The sequence below is a fragment of the Labrus bergylta genome, chromosome 19, assembly GCF_963930695.1.
Source record: "Labrus bergylta chromosome 19, fLabBer1.1, whole genome shotgun sequence".
Classification (NCBI taxonomy): domain Eukaryota; kingdom Metazoa; phylum Chordata; class Actinopteri; order Labriformes; family Labridae; genus Labrus; species Labrus bergylta.
Genome location: NC_089213.1, coordinates 22,261,844 through 22,282,376, shown reverse-complemented (window position 1 = coordinate 22,282,376; position 20,533 = coordinate 22,261,844). Strand labels below are relative to the sequence as shown.

Here is a 20,533-nt window from a genome sequence, read left to right as displayed (position 1 = left end):
TATATATATATATTTATATTTATATACATTTATATACTGTATATTCAAGAAAATAGATAATATATTACATATATTTAACTTGATGTAATGCTCATAAAAAAACTTAAACTAAGACACATTGTCATTGAATGTTTCATTCTTTAACCACTGCTGAGGGACCCTTTGGTTTTTGTCACTAAAAAACATTGTTGCAAAAAGATATCAGAACTAATGTACACAGGTAAACTACCTACACATTGTCTGCACCTTTTGTACATTTTTTATATTTCCTATACTCTATTATAAATATTTGTAAATACTTCTTCTATTTTATTCTATTTAAGTTCTTGCTATTTTGCCTTATTTCCTTTGTTAACTGTTTTTGCACCAATACACCCAGACAAATTCCTTGTATGTGTCAATGTACTTGGCAATAAAAAAAGGATTCTGTCTTGCTTTCAAAAAAAACCCGCACACAATATGTTTTAACTACTAGTCCATAAACAAAATAGAGTATGACTTGATACTTACATTTCATGCTGTAAACACTGAGAGACAATGTATATCATTATCCAGAGAAACAATAACCAAAGTACAAATAGCACAGTAGGCGATGATAAAATACATGTGGGTGGACAAACTGAGGAACATCTGTGACTTTATATGAGGAACTTGAATGTGAGTTGTTGCTATAGTTACTAATGCTTCCAAGGTCAAACTAAATCGTTTGTATGAGCCAATTTTGTTTGTGTTAGGTTCCTAATGTCTAAAAAGTTTTTGTGTTTATTGATTTAGTCACTTGGTGGAGTAGATTGTGGAGGTGGCAGGAGGCTATTGTGTGGTTATTGGGCAGGCAATCGGGGCAGGTGTATATAGGCCACAGTTGAATAGGAAGTTAGTTGGGCAATGGGCATGTGGAGGGAAAACATAGTACTTAGTACGCAACACACAACACAGGAACACAGGAACACAAACACTAACGCGGCAAGAGAACAGCAAATTACAATCTGGATTTATACAATCATTTTCAATCATTGTTCTCCAATAAAGGGGAACATCACAGAAAGATATATTTGGACACTGGTTTTTGATACCCATCAAGACCATTTCTATATTGATGCAAGTGACTAAAGTGAAAACTGGAACATTTGAGAGTAACTACATTGATAACACATAAACAAGTTAACAGACTAAGTTAATATCCATGGCTTCAGAAACATGGGAGAGAGAAAACACCGCACATCCACAGAGAATTGCCATAAACTGTGAAGAGTTGTCCAATGTCCTGTGTGGAAAATAAAAACAGACTTATTCAGGTTTAATCAAACTCAAAGGTAAAAGGTGTTTTAAGTTATCAAACCTGCAGGTGAGACAGGGGGATAATCACAGTAGAAACTAAAAATGAAACATTAACATCACCCCTGAGTAGGTAAGGGTGTTTTTCTTTTTGCACAAGCACAGCTGAAAGGTTTTTATGAAAGCTGGTAGATACCAGCCCAAAAACATTTAGAGGTAAACCAGTAATCAGGTTAGGGTACCATGAAGGGGTTTTCTGGGTACCATTAAAAAGGACAACTTTCCTCTGTGGCTTCTTTAAAACTTCCTGTTTCAGCTTCAAAGCGTTTAGGGTTTATATTTGTTAAGAAGTGCCGTCAAAATTAAAGAAGTTAAAAGGGAAATGCTCCCCTAATGTGGGGGAAGGATTTTGTTTGCCTGTAGTTTTTAGTTATGTTTTTCTTTCCACTAGACATTAGAAAGGGGAAAGCCTAACATGTTTGCAGGAATATGTTTTAAAAATTTGACTGAAAACAGGAAGGAAATGTTATGAATATTTATAGTACAGACTGAAGCGAATCAATAAATGAGTCAATCATCTTTATATATCTATTACTTTCTAAAAGCAGGTACAATCCCTCACTCTGTTATTTAATATTACAAAAGAGTAGGGGAAAGGACCTTACTCAATGCTGTATTACAAAGACCTATCGTTAATCCAACATAAGCACAGCAATTAGCAGCAGTGAAGACACATCTGTGTTTATCACATTTCATTTCAATGGTATTTTAACATAATTTCTGATCCATTTACAATGTTTTCCATTTAGGAAAGTAGTACCCCCTTCCACTACCTGGGAAAGTTTAACGGCTTTTACAGCCTCTATTACACAATCAATCAAAAGCGTTGTTACACAGATCATGCTCTTTTAAAAGCGTCAGCATTTTAAGTCTTGTCCCGTCATTACCATTTAATTGTTCAAAGGCAGCATGTGCTCCCCATCCCCAACAGACTGAAACAATGTCAGTCAACTAGTGCAAAACACAAGGTTTTAATGCTTTATGAAAACAAAAGAACATTTTCTTCCCCACAGAGGATCTGAAATGCTTCAGTATGCTAAGGAAACATTTTGCTTTCACTCGTTTCCTCTTCAGCATCTTAACCTCAAACATTCTCATAAAATATAAAATAGGCTGACAGGATGTGGACAGAACTGCATTTGGTTCAAGGTAGAAGCTTTAGCAACAAGAGCCTTTAAACTCAGCAACATTAAGACGACAGCAGCCAGTGAGCACTTAGTTTCAATCGATCCATCCCCCTAATGCACAACGGTAGTACGCACTTAACACACACATTCTTCCTGTGTGTAAGTATCCACTTAAAAAAAGCAAAGAAGGTGTGCTGTTGGTAAGCAACACCAGATCCAAATTACAAAACACTAGACCCACTAGGCACAGCTACCTGAGTGCTGTAATCCCTTCTGCCTACAATCTGATCCGACAAAATCAGCACAGAAGCAATAAAACATTCATTGATCACCTCAGAGTCAACTGACCAATGTCTGTGTGGATGTACCACGAGGATTTCACAATAAAAGCTTCTTTAACATGTAAGAGTAAGGAAATTATCATCCATCAGTAAAATATTTACATTTGGACATTTACATGTACCTCCAGCAGAGTATGTTGTATTTAATCTTTTCTTAATTAAGACTAGTAATGCTAAATTAAATCCTGGTTGTATATATTCCCATTCTTAGTTTCGATATTTTTAGTGCTTATTAACTTTGTATTCAATATTATATTGTGTTTAAATTTGCTAATATTGTGTTTTTGATAATATTGTGTGTTTGGACAACCTGCTGCTGTAACGCCACAATTTCCCAGTTTTGGATCAATAAAGTCATTCTATTCTATTCTATTTTATTCTATTCTATTCTACTACATCTAGCGGGGATATCAGATTATTTTTTAATTAAGGATTTCACATGGAAACACCTCCACAAATGGAGTGTGATGTGTTGTGATGAAAAAACAAGGTTTATTTGTCCAGTTTTCATGATTAATGCTGACAGAAGATATTAGAGTGAATGTCATGTTCAGCCTGGTGTATAATTTTACTTCAAATTGAGACATTGCTTACATTATCAGAATCAGATTTATTGTCCAGGTATGCTTACACACACAAGGAATTTAACTTTGGTGAACTGTGCTCTCTTATGAACAGGTAGAACATTAAATATCAACAATAAACATAATAAGAGAAGACTAATATTTACAAGACTAAATATGAAACAGTGCAGTGATGAATAGTGAAAAAGATGCTCAAGTAACATGATAAGTAAAATGCAGTTATGTGACAGATGAGTCAAGGGGATGAGGGGATGTTAGTGGTTCCTGCTTGGTGTAATCCACTATCTGAGTCACATTAGTAATTCACAAAACCTGGATAATTGGCTGTATTTAAATAGGCTACATTTGAAACCATTAAAAACAATAGATAACAGTGTCTACGATCCACATGAGGAAGCACATACAGATTCTCTCAGAGCAGCAGCAGCAGCACAAAGAGTGTAAAGAGTCAGTAACAACATTTGGCCTGACATGACAGAGATGACTTCACTAGGGGCTTCTCAGGTTCACAGCAGCACTTAGAATATGAAATGTGGACACAGAACGTCCACAAGAAAGTGCAGAATATCAGAGCAGAAAGAGAAAAGAACTGCAGGGCTTCAGATTATTTCAATGCATTTTTTTTTTTTAGCTATCAACAGAAATGAAAAGAGAAACACTTACGGTTGAACTCCCTGTGGCAGACATGAGGCCTCCAGGGTCGGTTTCTTATCCAGTTCAGGCGTCGTGGCAGCTCCATGATGACAAGCTGGTGCCACTGTACGAGGGCCACTCACCCATCAAAGAGCAGCACCCTGGTGCTTTTGTCCATCCCCAGGACAGATACCCCCTCTGGAGCATCAAGATCCACCTTAGCAGCACAGGCTGTTTAGGGTTAATATCTTATTGTGTCTGAAGCCTGTCCTGCACTCTGTAGCAAAAGAGCTGTTACTGTAGCTGTTATCGTGCTCGGCTACATCTCCCCTCCACTGCTGTATCTTTTATGCATGAGTCAGTGGAACCCAACTCCTGAAGTCCTGGTTAGGGAGTTAGTCAGGCCTCCCTCCAAGAATGAGCACCTATCAGCAGGGCAGCAAATGAAGCAAAAAGTGCACACCCGGCTGAAATGTGATGCCTCCGCAACAATCCCCCCAGAACGCAAGATAGATGGAGGCCAGTCACCTGAGGAGGATGGAAGGAAGGCGGTTAGTCAGAGGGATAAAGGCATGGGCAGTGTGTCTGTGTACTGGTTAAGCACACATTTTTGGTCCTTTATTTTGGTGTTAAACACCAGCCCCTCCCTAGATTCACAGCTAATCATTCCAGTATCTCTGTCGGCCCAACTCACATTAGGGTTCTGCGTTCTCAGTCTTTCCTATTCAAAGGTTATGCTACTTTGTGTTTCCAACAGTACACCTTGGCATCATTACATAATCACCAACAGTGGACCAACAATCCAACAAGGGTCACTGTAGAAGTCCCCTCTAGTTACTTTATTTATGAAGCCAAGATGAGGACCCACTGAGTCTTGAATATGCCTTGTTAAATTTTTTAACTAGATGAAATTGTTTTATTGCTCAGAAAAAATATTTAATGTATCAAAAGTTTCCAAAAGCACTCGTAATTGAAGCAATTTTTTACAAACTCACATCTACAGTTACAGGATTGTAATTTGTGATTTGATGCACATCCCAATAAAACGGTCCTCACTTGGTTGGTTTAAACCCACAGTCCACAGTTGGTTATACAAGTGTGATTGCATTTGTGTGTGTGTGTGTGTGTGTGTGTTTGCAGCAAACAGATTGAGCAAGTGTTCATTAATGTATAACAAGGTAAAGAAGCACTTACAATAAGTCAAATCAATTGTTATACGTATACTTGTACAATCACTCTACAATTAAACATGGTCCTCACTTGGTTGGTGTAAAATTAAAGTCCTCACTTGGTAATATTTGTGTGTATCCGTGTGTGTAAAATGATAGCCCTCACTTGGTAATATTTGTGTGTATCCGTGTGTGTAAAATGAAAGTCCTCACTTGGTAATATTTGTGTGTATCCGTGTGTGTAAAATGAAAGTCCTCACTTGGTAATATTTGTGTGTATCCGTGTGTGTAAAATGATAGTCCTCACTTGGTAATATTTGTGTGTATCCGTGTGTGTAAAATGATAGTCCTCACTTGGTAATATTTGTGTGTATCCGTGTGTAACCTACAGAATCAGTGTACACAAATGTATTATAAAGCAAAGAAGCAAGCAGACACAAAGTTTTAATTTATTTTAAAAAAGTAAAGTAAAAAAGTTTTTCAAGAACAGTCATCCCACTTTGATGGAATATTTCACTTATTAAAGCTATGCAAGGTTTAAAATCACTGCCACCATGGTTTTCTTTTTTTAACATGACTGATCAGAAAAGTGAGAAATTTTCTTTTCATATTATTGTTAAACAGAATTTGAGTGCAAAACACCTTTGGGATAGTAATTCTGGTCCCTGGGAGGTACTTACCTAAAATTGTTTTCAACAACATTCAACAAATATTTTCACCTTCTCTACACGTTATCCAATGTCAAATCTCAGCAGTAGTTACTGTCAAAAGAGAACTTTCAACATTTTCTAAGAGGGCTGGTTGACTATTTAAAATAACATATTTATTCTGATAAAGAATAAAATTCTCAGTTATTCTTGAAAATAACTTGTAAAAAACAAAAGAAGCCGGTAGCTACATAAAAAAATTAAATTGAATTCACAGAAACGCACATTTTATTATTTACTTTATTGAAATAAAACGTACTTGGGGGAAAAAAAAACGTTTTTGCAACTTTTGTTTGTCCAAAACATGATAAATACAAACAGTTAACAAAATTCTACAAATACGCAAAAGAGGAACAGAAAAAAAAACACATTTGGTACCCTATGCTCGTTATACTGCAACATTCAAGTTTCCGGAGTATATAATAACTTCATACGTGAAAAATACATTGAATATATTCATAGTTTACTTCAGACATATTGTGGTTACAATGACACAATCCAGAGCAACCAACATTAAACAAATCTACCGTTGGCTGGTGTTGTACTTCGGGATAACACAAAACATGGTCTATGTAAGACCTAAACGTTTTAGACTGACCTGAACTACAAAACATGAAGCTGCTCCATTGGTTTAGCATGATCTAAACTTTCAAAAAGACCTGAATAACATCTGGCAAACCCTACAGCTTTATGTAAATTCTATTTTGCTTTAGACACTGTACACAAAACATCATGTTACAATATAAAAATAGACAAGTTGTTTGGTGGACCACACTCACAGAAGGCACATACAGCTGAGAAAGAGCACATTACAATACAAACACAGAAGTTTGACTGGTTCTACCTGTTTCAACAAACTACACCTAGAATGCTCTCACTAGAAAGCAGAGACACTTTACTAAGAGCTCTCTGCACTCTGAGCAGAACAATGCACCAGCCTGTTAAAGACCTTTGGTTATATGTGAATAAACGGTCAGTGTGTGATATATTCAAAAGGCAACATTATATTCAATACCCCATTACTGATTCAAAGTCTTGTGACATGTTTGTGCAAAAAAAAAAAAAAAGAAGAGAGATAATAAATATCATCAAGTGAGCACATTAGCAGTGTGGATCCTGAGGTTTGGATCTATAAAGAACCCATTCAGAAGAAAATTAAGACCCAGAGGAGTCGGCACATACGTTTGTTTTATCAGGAAAACAAACACATTTGAATTAAAACTTGTAAAACCTTTTCCATAACCTTAACACTTAGGCTGCATTAGAAATGTGTTAAGAGTTGGAACATTATGCGAGTGTGTACACAACCACCAGTCGTGCAATCAATCAAGTACTGTACATCAGCACAGTTTAGAGGTACTTGTATTTGACTTGTGTGCTTATACTCAGTCACAATCCACCTGGCTCAAAGAACAAGGTCACTATAATTATACAGCGTCAAAAAACACAAGTTGCTGATGCACCCTTAAAGTAAAACTTGTACCTTTTAGCTTCCACTAGGAGGCACCAGAAACCAAAAAAAATGCCCTGATTATGCATTCACAGTCCTTATGGATTACCTTATGGATTACCTTAACTACAGCAGCATGAAACATGGTGACAGATGTTCTGATCATATTCCTATGAGAACTACCACCTGAAAAATCATTTAAAAAAAACATTCAAAGTCAACGGACACATTCTTATTAGCTCATTTAAACTCATTGAAAATAGTGCCACCCTCCTACACTACATTATAATAAGAGACCATCAACACTTGTCTGCTTTGTCCTTCAGTTCAGTGACAAATCTGATTAGAGCTCACAAGGTATTTATGTGGCAAACTGAAATTGTGATTGAAATTTGCCATATGAAGGTTACAGAGGTCTGTTTGCAAGTTAAAGAACATCGAAGGATGCCTGTACAGTCAATGCTTAAAATCTAAATTCAGGATTATTTCCAAGTGGATAATATTTATGAGGACCACAAACACCGCCCCCAAAAATCTGGACTTCTTACATTTTAAATCTGACAGTCTAGGGACCTTGAAGTCAGGAACCATCTAATTGGGTCACTTTTGTATTTAAGAGATCACAGGTAATGAGATTAAAAATTACTTTTTCTTTTACTTCTGAAGATATTCCTATGTAATGTTCTAGTAAGAGGATGAAACTGGTTCAAGTTCAAGAGCTTGAAATGAGAAACATGACACAACACATGTGAGGCATACAATGAACATGTGTAACTCCACTTTTTCTGGAATAACTTGCTGCTTGTGACTTAATCCCGCAGGCATTTTGCAGAGTCCATTCCTCTTGGATCAGGCTGTTGTTTTATTGCAGTGCCACCTTAAGGCTTTATGGCAGCTTATTGTTGAGTGAGTTGTAGTTTATTTGGACATGTAAAGGAGGGAATCGAACAGCCAACACTGCAGTGTACAAGAGCATGCGAGTGTGCACATGCCACACTGATCTTGTCTGTACAGTGCGGTTTGTAGGACGGTGATCATGTGTCATTCTTTCTCCTTTAAAAATATGGCTCATGTAGGAGATGAGTAGGAGTAGAAGTGTTGAGCTTAGCTCTCCATTATTTCCTCGTTAAATCCATCAAGCTTCACATATGTAAATCCTGATTGTTTGCATCACACGGATTCCTTAAGTGTTCACTCTTCACTCTCCTCCATAATACTCTTCAAACGTGTGCTTTTTGTTATCTCATTCAGTCTTTTCTGGGTCTATGTTGTCCAGGTCGGTATTAGGCGAGGCCACACAACACATGCACAGTTTTTGGATGTTAAGAGACAGATTATCTGCAGTGACAGAAGAAAAATGGTGGTTGATTTTAACAGATACTGGTGTTAGTCTAGGACAAACAGTCTCAAGCATTCTAGCCCTGAGTAAATACAATGAAGGATGAAAGTACCCCCAAGGCAGGAGTTTTTAACTTGACAACATGTGGGCATTAAGCACACTGAACTTTGAAACCATAATCTCAACACTCTTAAACTTTACACTAAAAAGGTGTTTTTTTTATGCACACTATGGTAGAAGGATAAGACTAGTAAGCTACTTTCAGGAGTTACTCTTAATAACATCCCACAAACACATTCATTTAGAGCTTACTGTATGTCACAGGACTTGGACGCTATGTTATTGGGTCCTGAGAAATGCTTGCAGACATAACTGGATGCCAAAGTGAGCTTAAGGTAACAGGAAATCAAGTTGTTGCACAAACTGTTTCCCAGAATAAATAAAGTAATACATTTTTAAAACTGAAAAATGAGTGCTGCCAAGAAGGTGAAATGTAGTGTCCTTGTTTTACAATGCCGAGTTGTTGAATGTGAACCTTTAAATAAAAAAACATGATTTTACAGTAGCTATGGTATAATGGATTAAATAATTATATAATTGAGTGAAAAGTGGGTTGCCCCCCACTTACCGAGCATTCGACCGAGGAAGGCTGGTCTGGAGCTGGCTGGCAGGTGGATGCAAATGAAGTAGATTGGCACACCAGACAGCGCCACAGCAATGCCCACCAGAGAGTTGATGGTGTCACTGTAGAGGGGAACCACTACCAGAAAGATGCTGCACAAGCAGTAAACGATGGGGAAGAACAGAGAGAGCTGCAGGGGACAGGTGGGAGGAGGAGAAAGAGGGACATTTTTTTTTTTAGAATCAAATGTAAAACAATTGCATCAAGAAATACAATAGTATTGAATTAAGTTAAACCATGACCCTGATGATTAGATATGGACTTTAATAGCCCTTGAGTTGCTCAGCCAGTTTGCAGAGCATGTACTCACTTTAATGGTAGGGGAATTAAATCAACATCAAGAACTTTTAACAAAATCATAACTCATAAGTAAAGACATCACTGAGAGGAGTCAGGTCAACAAGAGGGACTGAAGAGAAAAAGTCATACACGCTCAAAAGTTAATGGACGGCACAGTATCTATCCGACCTGAGTTGTCAAGAGGAAAAAAATCAGCTATGATCAACGTAGTTTCTTTCATTTAGTGTTCAAATTATTTTCTTTTCAGCACAAGCATTGAATTGGAGCTGAGGTGGACAGTCAGTTTCATGATGAGAAATCCCCGGGGCTTGAGGTTTTTCATAATAAGGCCCTTTGGCCCTCCGACGGGGTGGGGGCATGGGAAAAGGACACACTGTATTATTGGTTTACAAGTGACTTGAGCCTTTGCAGCTAAAAGGCAAAATATACTTTCTGAAAATATTCAGAATAGTTAGTGCAAGCATAAAATACATATTTATTTCTACTTTTTTTTTAGGGTCAGACAAGCTAACAGAAAGTTTTGACAACTACTGTATGAAGAGTGTTTGGTAAGGCCAGGTGATTAAAATCACTCAAAACCACAATGCCTTTCCTTTGTTAGACGTCTGTATAGCAAAGAAGCGATTTGGGTCATCTTGGATTTCTCACAGCCTAAAAAACATAAACTGCTTAATAAAAAGTAAGAAGTGAAGACTTGAAGTTGACAGAAAAAAGTTGAAAATACAGCTATCATAAAAGTAGTTAGAAATTAAATGCATAATTGGGTCTGGTTTAAGTTTCTTACAAACTGTAGCTGGTTTGAGTTTGATAGAGAACTTTCAAGCGGCCCCAATTTCCCACAGAAACGATTGACATATATCACTCTTGACACTTAGATTTCATGTCTCTGCTTGTTTCATAACACCCAGAGATACGGTACTAACGTTTGTCTTGAAGGCAGAGTCCCTATGGTCCCTGCTCATCATGCATGTTTAAGCTGCATTAGTCTTTACCTTTACAGGTCTGTGCATATTTGGAGCTGTAATGCGAAGGTAGATCAGGCTGGCTATCGACAGGCCGATGAACAACCAGTAGTTAAAACTGAAGTAGTTGATCAACTGGAAAACGTCAGGCACAGACAGGTAGATCAGAGACATACCACCCTGAAAAACAGAACACAAAGAAACATCAGTGAGACGGAATAAACACTCTGGTTCTTTTTTTCAGAACAGTAAAAGTTAACCATACTTACATTGAAAAGCAGAGCAGGAATCGGGGTGAAACGCTTTATGTGGATCATGCACAGGACATTTGGTAAGTGCCCTTCTCTTGAACCAACGAAAAATAACCTGCAGGAGAGAAAGGAACATTTTTTTTTTAGACATTGCCATGTTAGCACATTGTTTTCCCGGAATTAAAATAAATGTAAATGTGGCGCAGCTTCAGATGTTCTTGTATATACGGACCTGGAGGCAGCAATGATAGAGGAGTTTAGACCTCCATAACAAGAAATGGCCACAGACAGAGGGATCAGCCATCGAGCCCAGCCCAGCGCTTCGTCTGCAAAAGTCTGAGGAGAGATTCAACAAAATGCTTAATTCTTACACAAGTTCAACGGTAAGATCAATGACTCTTAATTTTAAAGCACAGAGAGAGGACTTTTGGCTAACTCTGGCATATTTACAGAAATGTTTACTGACATGCACCATACCTGTAAAATAAAGAAAAAAAAGAAACAGAAAAGTCAGATTCTCTGATTTTCATTCATTCTAGGGCGGCATCTTGGATTTCTGGAGACACATTTTAAAGATCAAACAACCAATAAGCAGGAGATTAATCTAAATAATAAATAACACATTTGTTACAGCCCTACCTCTGACAGAGCAAAGATGTTCTTTCGTGTTTTAATTTAAGTTAAGCTATTTTAACCTTTGCAGTGCTGGAGTGACAAGAGAGTATAATGAGATTACAATCTCAACCCAGTCATGCAAACTAATTACTTCTTCTCTCATAATGTATTCAAGACAACACAGCCCCATGGCTTGTAGGATTAGTGAACTGTCTGAATGAACACACTGATACCACTGTCAACATGCCTGAGTACAATTCTCCCTCCGCTAACGCACTAATCACATCATCAGCTTTCCTATGTTCCTGTGTGGGGCGCTAACCTCTTTAGCTAAATGATGTTCCTGTCATCATCTGGACCCCTACAGTCACAGATAACAAAGAGCAAGTAATGAAGCAGATGCTTTGTGCATGGGGCTGAAAGAGAAGACAGCAGGAGATAGGAGAGATCAAACCCAGCTGCTCCTGTGATGCACTGATAAGAGTTGAACAAAAGTATGCACAAAGTCACATTGCTACATATTTAGCTTCTTTAAACAACTCACCACAGCAACGGCTTCACTGGTCAGCACTTTGTCTGCATCCATGACGACGTAGTAAGCCACGTTAGTCAAGATGTAAATTACTGTGACAATGGGCATGGAGATAGCGATGGACAAGGGCAGGTTCCTAAAAGGAAAGTAGAAAAGTGGTCTTCATTTTTCTATCAGTAAAGATATCAGGTGTCTTTCTTGTCAACAGCTGATGAAACATTTTGTAATAAAAGCTTGGGCAGTACATACTTCCACAGTTCATTTGTAGCTGTGTTGCATACCATTCATACTTGGTGAGATGACAAAGAAGATGCAAAGTTTAAATCTCTGACTGAATGAAACTCCAGTGTTGCCGGTTTCACAGCAGTGAGGTTACTTTTATTGAGTAAAGAGAGAATCTGGAATGAAAATGAAGGAACTTTGTAACCTCTCTGGGTTTTTGATCTCCTCTGTGATGAAGTTGAGCGTGTCCCAGCCGGAGTAGGAATACAGAGCTGAGTAAAGAGCCAGGGCCATGTCACCAGGGTTCAGCTTGGACCCTTTGAAGGAGTCCTCAAAGTTCTGGTCAAAACCTGCACAAACATAGAACCCACATGAACACAGTACAGGAACAAGGGCTGTCCTTGCTTTCAACATCCTGGGCTAAATATTTTTTTGAATATTCAATTTGGAGGACACTGAATTTGCATCTTTTTTAATCTTTACAAAACGAGTATGCCCTCCTAAGACCATGTCTTGTTTAACAATAGATATACCAGATAATCATAAAAGCATGTAATCACATCAATTCTCAGCTATGTAAAGTGTTGGACTAGTATATTTGACAAAACATTTTTCTGCATGTCCTACCTTGTCCCAGCTTAATAAGACCAGTAATAATGATGACGATTAGAGCCAGCACTTTGGCAAACGTGGAGATGACCTGAAGAATGGCCCCCCATTTGACCTTCATACAGTTCACACAGGTCAGCAGACCTGATGGAGAGAGTAAGGAGTCAGCCAGTGTTAAATGTAATGTGTTTATACTGACTGATGAACACAGAAAGGAGAGGATGAGCAGGGATTACAGAGTGAGAGATAAGTCTTTTTTCTGTCATGAACTAAATGAAAACAGGATATGATAAATAAAAATTACACTGACCTTTCGATAGAGTGAAAAAATAGAGGTGGGATGGGAGCAGAGGTTCATTTATTTATAAACATGGAAAGTGTTTACATGTGGAAAGAGGACAAACTCTGCTGGTCAGTGGTGTCATATATCTGAGGCTTTAATCACACTCAGAGGGATTTTAATCCCTGGAACTAGCAGGCGGACTCTGTGTTTAGAAAAATCATATGACTCATATCAACAATGCTTCACACTGTGTGTTTATAATAATAATAATAACTCTTTCCACAAGTGGAAGTGTACATACCTTGTATTATTCTATTATTGTATTTTTTCTCCCTTTATTTAACTGATGTACATATGTTTGATTTTTAACTTCTTGTTATTTTTGATAATTATATTCCTGTTTCTTGAGCTGTTGTGACAAAATAATTTCCCCCATGGGGTTCAATAAATTTTATTTTTATCTTTATCACAATGCCACAAAGAAACATGTTTAATCTTTTTAAAATGAGAATGCATGGATAGAAGTGCTGCCAACAATAAACTTCACTGACTTTTTAAACACTGTCTGTGTAAGTAGACGTGGATATAGTCGTTTATGGCTTTCCCTTTCAGCTATTGTGTGAACTCCCTCGGCACACTTCCTCAAACAGTCTGCTGTTGACTTAACAGGAGAAGATTTGAAGGTTAACATATGGACAAACAGCCGAGAAACTTCAAATTAGATAAAATACCACAGTGCAGCTTTTCAGAGAGACAAAAGCATGTTGGCTCCCCAGCGTGTATAAGAGCTGAACAAATTTACTGTGATTGATTTCATTTGATCATGTCTTCAATACCGACTGTACTGAACATACAGCACAAATACGACAAAGTCAGACATTTTCAGTAAATAAACAGGTCTGAAATTACTAACTAAATATTTAAGTCATTCATTTCTCTAGGAACCCAAGTGGTTCACAAAGCTGCATGCCATTTTAGACTAGTTTAAACTAGTTTCAGGTCAACCGCAGAGCAGCTGACACTTTGAATAAAGCAAAAAAACCAAAACATTATTGAGCAGAGACACTCCAGGTTTCATACACAGTAATGTATGTGTAATGTCTGTTTCCCCAGCTGTGCAACATGTCCGATGTGTCCTTGAGCAAGACACTTGACCCTGCATTGCTCCCGCAGCTTTGGCGGTGGTGTATGAATGGATTAGTGTTGTACTTACTCTCTGATGTACGTCGCTTTGGATAAAAAGCATCTGCTAAGTGAATTGTAACATTGTAACAAAACTGTTAATTCAATGTACAGTTACAGATCAGTATTTTGAACGCTCTGGTTAAACCGTCCTGCAAGTACAGCTCCACCATGTCTCTGACGATGGGTACATACTGTATAGAAAACACACACACACACCTTAGTCGTCCATGAAAGTGTGTTTAGTATAGGGAGAGTCTTACATATGATGGCGGCAGCAATGAGGCGGACAGCGGTATAGGGGGCGGAGCAGGTGGGGTAGAAAGGCTGGACCAGGTAGTTGGAGAAGGTCAGAGCTATCACCGCCTGACAGGCTGGCTCCACTATCAACAACGACGTCCACAGTCTACAGGAAAATGATCACGTTGATTAGAGATGCACAGACTTGCACAGATACCGATTTTCAGCCAATACTTATTTACTTTCTTTAAAGATCTGTAATTGACAGCAACAAAAAAGATTTTTGGAAATTTTCTTTAATAGAAATTAATTTTATGCTCCTAATAAAACACTGAGTGCTAACTGTTTATTCACTCTCTTCAGCTCCCTGATTCCTGAAGAACTGATCTCTTACTGGTCCGTTTCTCTCTGCCTCTGTAAACAGTATTTGTGGTCGCAAAAAGTTGTTGTCGTCTTTATATCCGTTAATTATCAATATTCATCAATAATATGTTTTGCAAAGTGATAAATAATATTTTAACATGCTGCACTCCACCAACCCACGACTCAGATTGAGAGAGACAGACAGACAGCTGGAGTGCGCACATATAGGGAGCACAGACTCCTGGATCAGGCCTGGGCAGAGAGGTACTTTACCTTATTTTTTACTCTGTATCTAATGTCTACACTTCAGACATGTTAGCTTGTTGTTGTGTGTGTGTGTGTGGCTGTTCGTCAGTGTTTGAAACAGCTTGTGTGTGTGAGTCTGAGATCAGCACAAAATTTCCTACTATACATTTATGTATTGTCACAAAGGGAAGATCTCCAAATGGTCTGTTTGAGCACACTTCTGCAGAAAAATGGAGCATGAAAAAGACAGAGGAAGGACTTTTCTCGTAACTGGGGGGTTTGTTGACAGGCTAGGGACACATATTAGTGTTAAAAAAACCTGTTAAAGTGTATTTATCATAATATGTGACCTTTAATGTTACCATGAAAGAGACATATGCACAGAGTTAATCTAAACAATATAAAAAGCCTTAATAATAATAATAACTGTCAAAGACCAGTTAAACAAGTGAAAGGACAACAGTGTGCTCAAATAGATTCTCCTTTTTTCCTGATTTTATATACACATTGTATAATGAAATGTACTTGCTAGCATCAATATCACTTGAAAAATGTTTGAGAAACTGTGCCAGCTGACAGAAAAATTAAATCACACATACCTAATAAAAGCTAAGAATCCTCCAAAGGCCTCAAGGATGTAGGCGTAGGACGCTCCAGATTTACGGATGGTGGTGCCCAGCTCAGCATAGCATAATGCTCCAAACACAGAAAATATCCCTCCAATGGCCCACACTACAAGGGACAGGCCGAATGAGCCCGTGTACATTAGAACTCCCTGCAGGATAACAAAAGATTGAAAAAATGAACACTTCAACATTTACAGTTGAGTGAACTCTATCATTTAACAAGAAAATACAGTTCAATCCAGGAAACAAATACAACTGGCTGAACAGAGAAGACAATTTTACCTTAGGTGAAACGAAGATGCCAGAGCCTATCATGTTTCCTACGATGAGACAGACGCCATGGAGGAGGGAAATCTCCTGCTTCAGCCGCACACCGCTGCCCTGAGACACCGAGTCTGCCTCGGCCACCATTCTGAGGGATTTACGGCCCCTCAGCCCGGGCGCAGAGAGGAGGTATCAGGGGAGTGATGTGGAACGATAATGAGGACAGACTGATTCCAGGCAGCACCAGGCACCAAAACAAGGCAAAAGGGATAAATACTGGATGAATGAGAAGCAGTTTGGGGGAAACCAGGACAAGAGAGAAGGAGGTGGGCGTGTCACCAGGAGGCTAAGAGTTTGTAGGTCTCAAACCGCCATTGTGGAATCCGAGGATTAATCCTTCACTGGGATAATCTGTAAGAAAAACAAGTAAATACAGTGTCACAGAAGTGCTTCACACATTTCAGGAGTTCTTCTGACTAGTTTTAACATTATGGAAATCACTTGGATTCAGCCTCAAAATGCTGAATAGGTCACTGACGAGTGAATAGTCTTTGCACAGATCATATAACATAATTACACCAGAAAAAAAAAACTTCAACTGCTTCAAAACAGAAGCTTACATTAAATGTTTAAAGGATATCCCTGAGCAAATGACACTTTGCTAAAAATGATTGACAGATAATAGTTGTCAACAGGACCTGCTATTTTAGAAAAGTTAAGAAGTAATAAGGTTACTGATCAAAAAGTATTTTAAAAAACAACCGCAGTGAAGTGAAGTGAAACCCGAGTCAGAGCAAGCACAATGTCAGCAATTAGGCTTCTTTTTAGAAGCTGGAAAGCCTTAAAGGTAAACGCTTAAAAAGAAACTGAATGACTGATTGAGTTACTGAATGGATTAAATTAACTCCTTTCAGATGTATAAAGGTGCCAGTAACGCATGCAACCGTGAATATGCAATGTGACCTTTTTCAAAAAGCCTGCAGCAGTGTTTTCAAGTCTCCATTTTGTGTCTGAGCAGAAGTTCATTTGAGCGCTTTATAACTCTTCTCTGGTTCCCATACACAGGTGTGACTGCTGGCATGAGAACTTTCAACACAGAGCATGTATGATGGATACAATATTTTAAAATATTCAATATATAAACATTCACAATAGACAGATAGATAGATAGATAGATAGATAGATACTTTATTGATCCCGAGGGAAATTTAAGCATCCAGTAGCAGGTTACAAAGACGTACATGACATGAAACATTTGTTACAAATTAACCACAAAAACGACGACACCCCCTCCCATACATATATATTAACCTGAAAAAAAGATTTAAAGAATACCCCAAGATGAATCTTTTTTTTGTTTAAAAAGAATAAAAAACATACATTAAATCACAGTCAGTGCAAACATTAAAGGTGCGATTTAAATTTAAATAATTGAGGTTATCATTAAAGTGTCCAACCAGAGGCTGACTCTTAAGACAGCTGTGCAGATGGGAAATGGAAAAGGGAATATTTAGTCAAACCAGTATGAGTCCAATCAATTGAGCTGTCAATAAGTCAGCTCAATTTATCCATTCAAAATACATATGTCAACTAAGGCAACATTTGCCTTACAAAGCTGTCTTGACTGACGCTCTATTTCATTTAAAGTTTAGAGCAAACCATCCTGAACTCATCTACCCTGAGGATTCAGTTCTCAAGGGCCTCAGACAATGGATCCAAATTTAGCCACAATTAACAAAACTTGTCTTTCTTGGAAACAGCTGTACAAATAAGGTGCAGTAGTCTGAACAGAGCACATGCAATCAAACACACAAGAAGCCAGATATTGCACAACACATGCCACAAGAGCTGAACTATTAACAGCATCATCATTTGTGTGTAACACAATGTGCTCATTACTGCCAACCATGTGGGGGAAACAATGTTATCTGTATCTGGCAATGTCTTTTTCATTTCATTATCTTATGACACTTCACTTGTATTATGGACACAGAATAAAAATCAGCACATGGTCCAATACTTCTTAGAAAAACATAATGCGTCTATGAATAATTTCAATGTTATATTTTAATGTTTCTTTTCTTTCCTCTGTCATGATGCTTTTGATGTCTTGTGTGAAGCACTTTGAATTGCCTTGTTGAAATGTGCGACATAACAGCCTATGAAGGACAGTCACCGTGCGTCCTACTACTACTCCAATGAGATTTAACATCTGCTCTGTCAGTTTGAGCCGTTTGAGCCAACATGGCTGCAGCAGTAAAATTCCTCTGTTCAGCACTAAGCTCAAAAAAAAAAAAAAAAACTTTCTGTCGAGGAAATGAAAGACTACTCGCACATGTGGGAACATAGACGTCCAGTTAAGCTACTGCTGTTTAGTTATTAAGTGATTAATATTTTTCCACTGAAGAAACAGCGTCTTGACAAATGTATGAGCAAAGTTTCTACTTTTAAAACTTCACATGCTGCAGACATGATGAAGACGTGGACACAGACTACAATATGTCTCTACGTTTGCTAAATGGGTGTAACTTTAAGTCTCAACTTCACTATCATGGTTAAACTACCCACAGTTTGATTCACGGTAACCAAAACATCCTCTAATGTTTATTCAAACATGCTGCTCACTGTTCATGATTAGCGCCGGATATATTTTGATAGCTCATGTTATCGCCCGCTAACGAGCAAGGAGGAACGAGGAGGACCAATCAAAGCGCGTTTCACAACACATTAATTAAGTAGCCGACATCAGCTGGCGCCGATTTAAACTGTATCTTTCTGACTTCCGCAGGGATGCTAACAAAGCTAGCTTAGTCACAAACATATATGATGCTATTGATAAAACAAATACCGGTTAACGTCAGATGTACATCGTTAAATCATTTCATAGTTCAGGAAGTGCACAGTGTAAAAAAAAACCACAGACAATAGTTACCTTTCCTTGAATGTTTCCTCCAGTGTGTGAAGCAGCCTCACATGTGCCTGTGTCGGGTTCGTGAGACCAACTTTGGCCAGTTTACAGGCGATACCTAGACATCTGCACTAAAGCTAGCTTTTCGGCTCCTCCTCCTCATCCACCGACACAGGAGGGTCCCGACCCCTCCCACTGAACCGCCCAAAAAAAAACACCTGTATTTATTTAACAGAAATACATAAATAAATATATGAATATATTTATTTATATATTTATTGATGCATTTATTTCATTATTTCATTATTTATACTCTATTGTATGCATTTCTCCCAACATTTATTTGTTTATTCATTTATTTATTTATTTATAATTTAGTCATTTTTTGTCCCTCATAGTAACGATAGCAGTGATCGACATGTTGCTACTATCACTCAGCAGACGTAGACTTTAAAAAAAAATGTTTTTACATTTAAGGCTTTATTATCTATATTTCTACTTTACCCTGGTGTTGCGACCTATAAATAGTTGTATGCAATTCAATTTGACAGAAGAAAGCACACTACACTATAAGTTAGATAGTACTGTATATAATATTATTTCACATTTGTTTAATTTGTTAATTAAAAAAAACATGCAGGTAATGTAATGTCATGTTAGTTTACACAGAAATAAAAAAAAAGTTGTTATTATCTCTTAATTTTAGGTTTGATATATGACGTCATCGGCCTGTGTGCAGAGGTGACGTAAATAGTCGGGGTCGTGGTCAAGAGATGGATGTTGCATGTATGCCGTTTTTGTTGTGAGGACCCGATGCTTCTTACGAAAGATGCTCATAAAACATACAGCACCGGGAAGAATAAAGTTGCCAAAGGAAGACAGAGTCCTGTTTTTTTCATGGGTGCAACACTAACAACCTCAAAATAATATAGCCTACATTTGTAATTCAATGTAAGCAGGCCAATATCTTCAGCATTAGGCTAAACTAAAACTTGTTCTGGTTAATCAGTGACCATTTATAGGATCACACTGCAATTTGACGTACGCTATCCATTGATTTAAATAACCAGCAGCAACGTTTCTGCTTTACCTGAGCTCTACAAACAGAAGCTTTATGATAAGGAACATGGTGAATGACTTTGAGCTGTGGTCATACCCTACTTACTGTTTAGAGTAGGCTAGGGAATGATATGTAGATTAATCGGTTAAGAAATACAGTTCTAACACGCTGCATGTTTTTGAATGCAGTTTGATCGATCTGCTAAATAAAGACTGATTCAGTGTTACAAGGCTAAATGTTGTAAATGGTCCGCAGTAAACCATCAATGCAGTCAAGCGCATAACCTGAGCTCTGCTGCCACCTAGTGATTGTTGTAGGCTACTCCATCCATACTCTGAAGGATTGACTTGACAGAATAGTATTTCCTGCAGCTACACAGAGGCAATGACTGGTATGATAGGGCAAATTGACTGTTAAATGATTTATATTTATATGTTTTATGCATTGGTTTTCACTAACTCACTATCGAGCAACATGCAGCCTTGGTTACAGTTTGAAATCCT

The 20,533-nt window shown here is 37.9% G+C and overlaps 1 protein-coding gene across 1 annotated transcript; it reads right to left on the bottom strand.

The window, feature by feature from the left end:
- Positions 1-6,118: 6,118 nt before the first annotated feature.
- On the bottom strand, positions 6,119-19,144 carry si:dkeyp-120h9.1 (Y+L amino acid transporter 2-like). Its single transcript, XM_020652367.3, has 12 exons — positions 18,995-19,144; positions 16,081-16,473; positions 15,772-15,947; positions 14,587-14,729; positions 12,877-13,002; positions 12,455-12,599; positions 12,040-12,163; positions 11,113-11,216; positions 10,899-10,995; positions 10,660-10,809; positions 9,314-9,497; positions 6,119-8,684 (listed from the first exon to the last, which is right to left on the bottom strand). Exons 2-12 carry the CDS (start codon positions 16,207-16,209, stop codon positions 8,590-8,592), a joined length of 1,473 nt encoding a protein of 490 aa, XP_020508023.1. The 5' UTR covers positions 16,210-16,473; positions 18,995-19,144; the 3' UTR covers positions 6,119-8,589.
- Positions 19,145-20,533: the final 1,389 nt, after the last annotated feature.

Excerpts from the sequence above, each read along its gene's own strand:
- si:dkeyp-120h9.1 (XM_020652367.3), bottom strand. The coding sequence starts at position 16,209 with ATGGTGGCCGAGGCAGACTCGGTGTCTCAGGGCAGCGGTGTGCGGCTG. Across the intron at positions 14,730-15,771 it reads GGATTCTTAGCTTTTATTAG|ACTGTGGACGTCGTTGTTGA; the intron begins GTATGTGTGATT and ends ATTTTCCTGTAG. Across the intron at positions 9,498-10,659 it reads ATATGCACAGACCTGTAAAG|CTCTCTCTGTTCTTCCCCAT; the intron begins GTAAAGACTAAT and ends TGTCCCCTGCAG.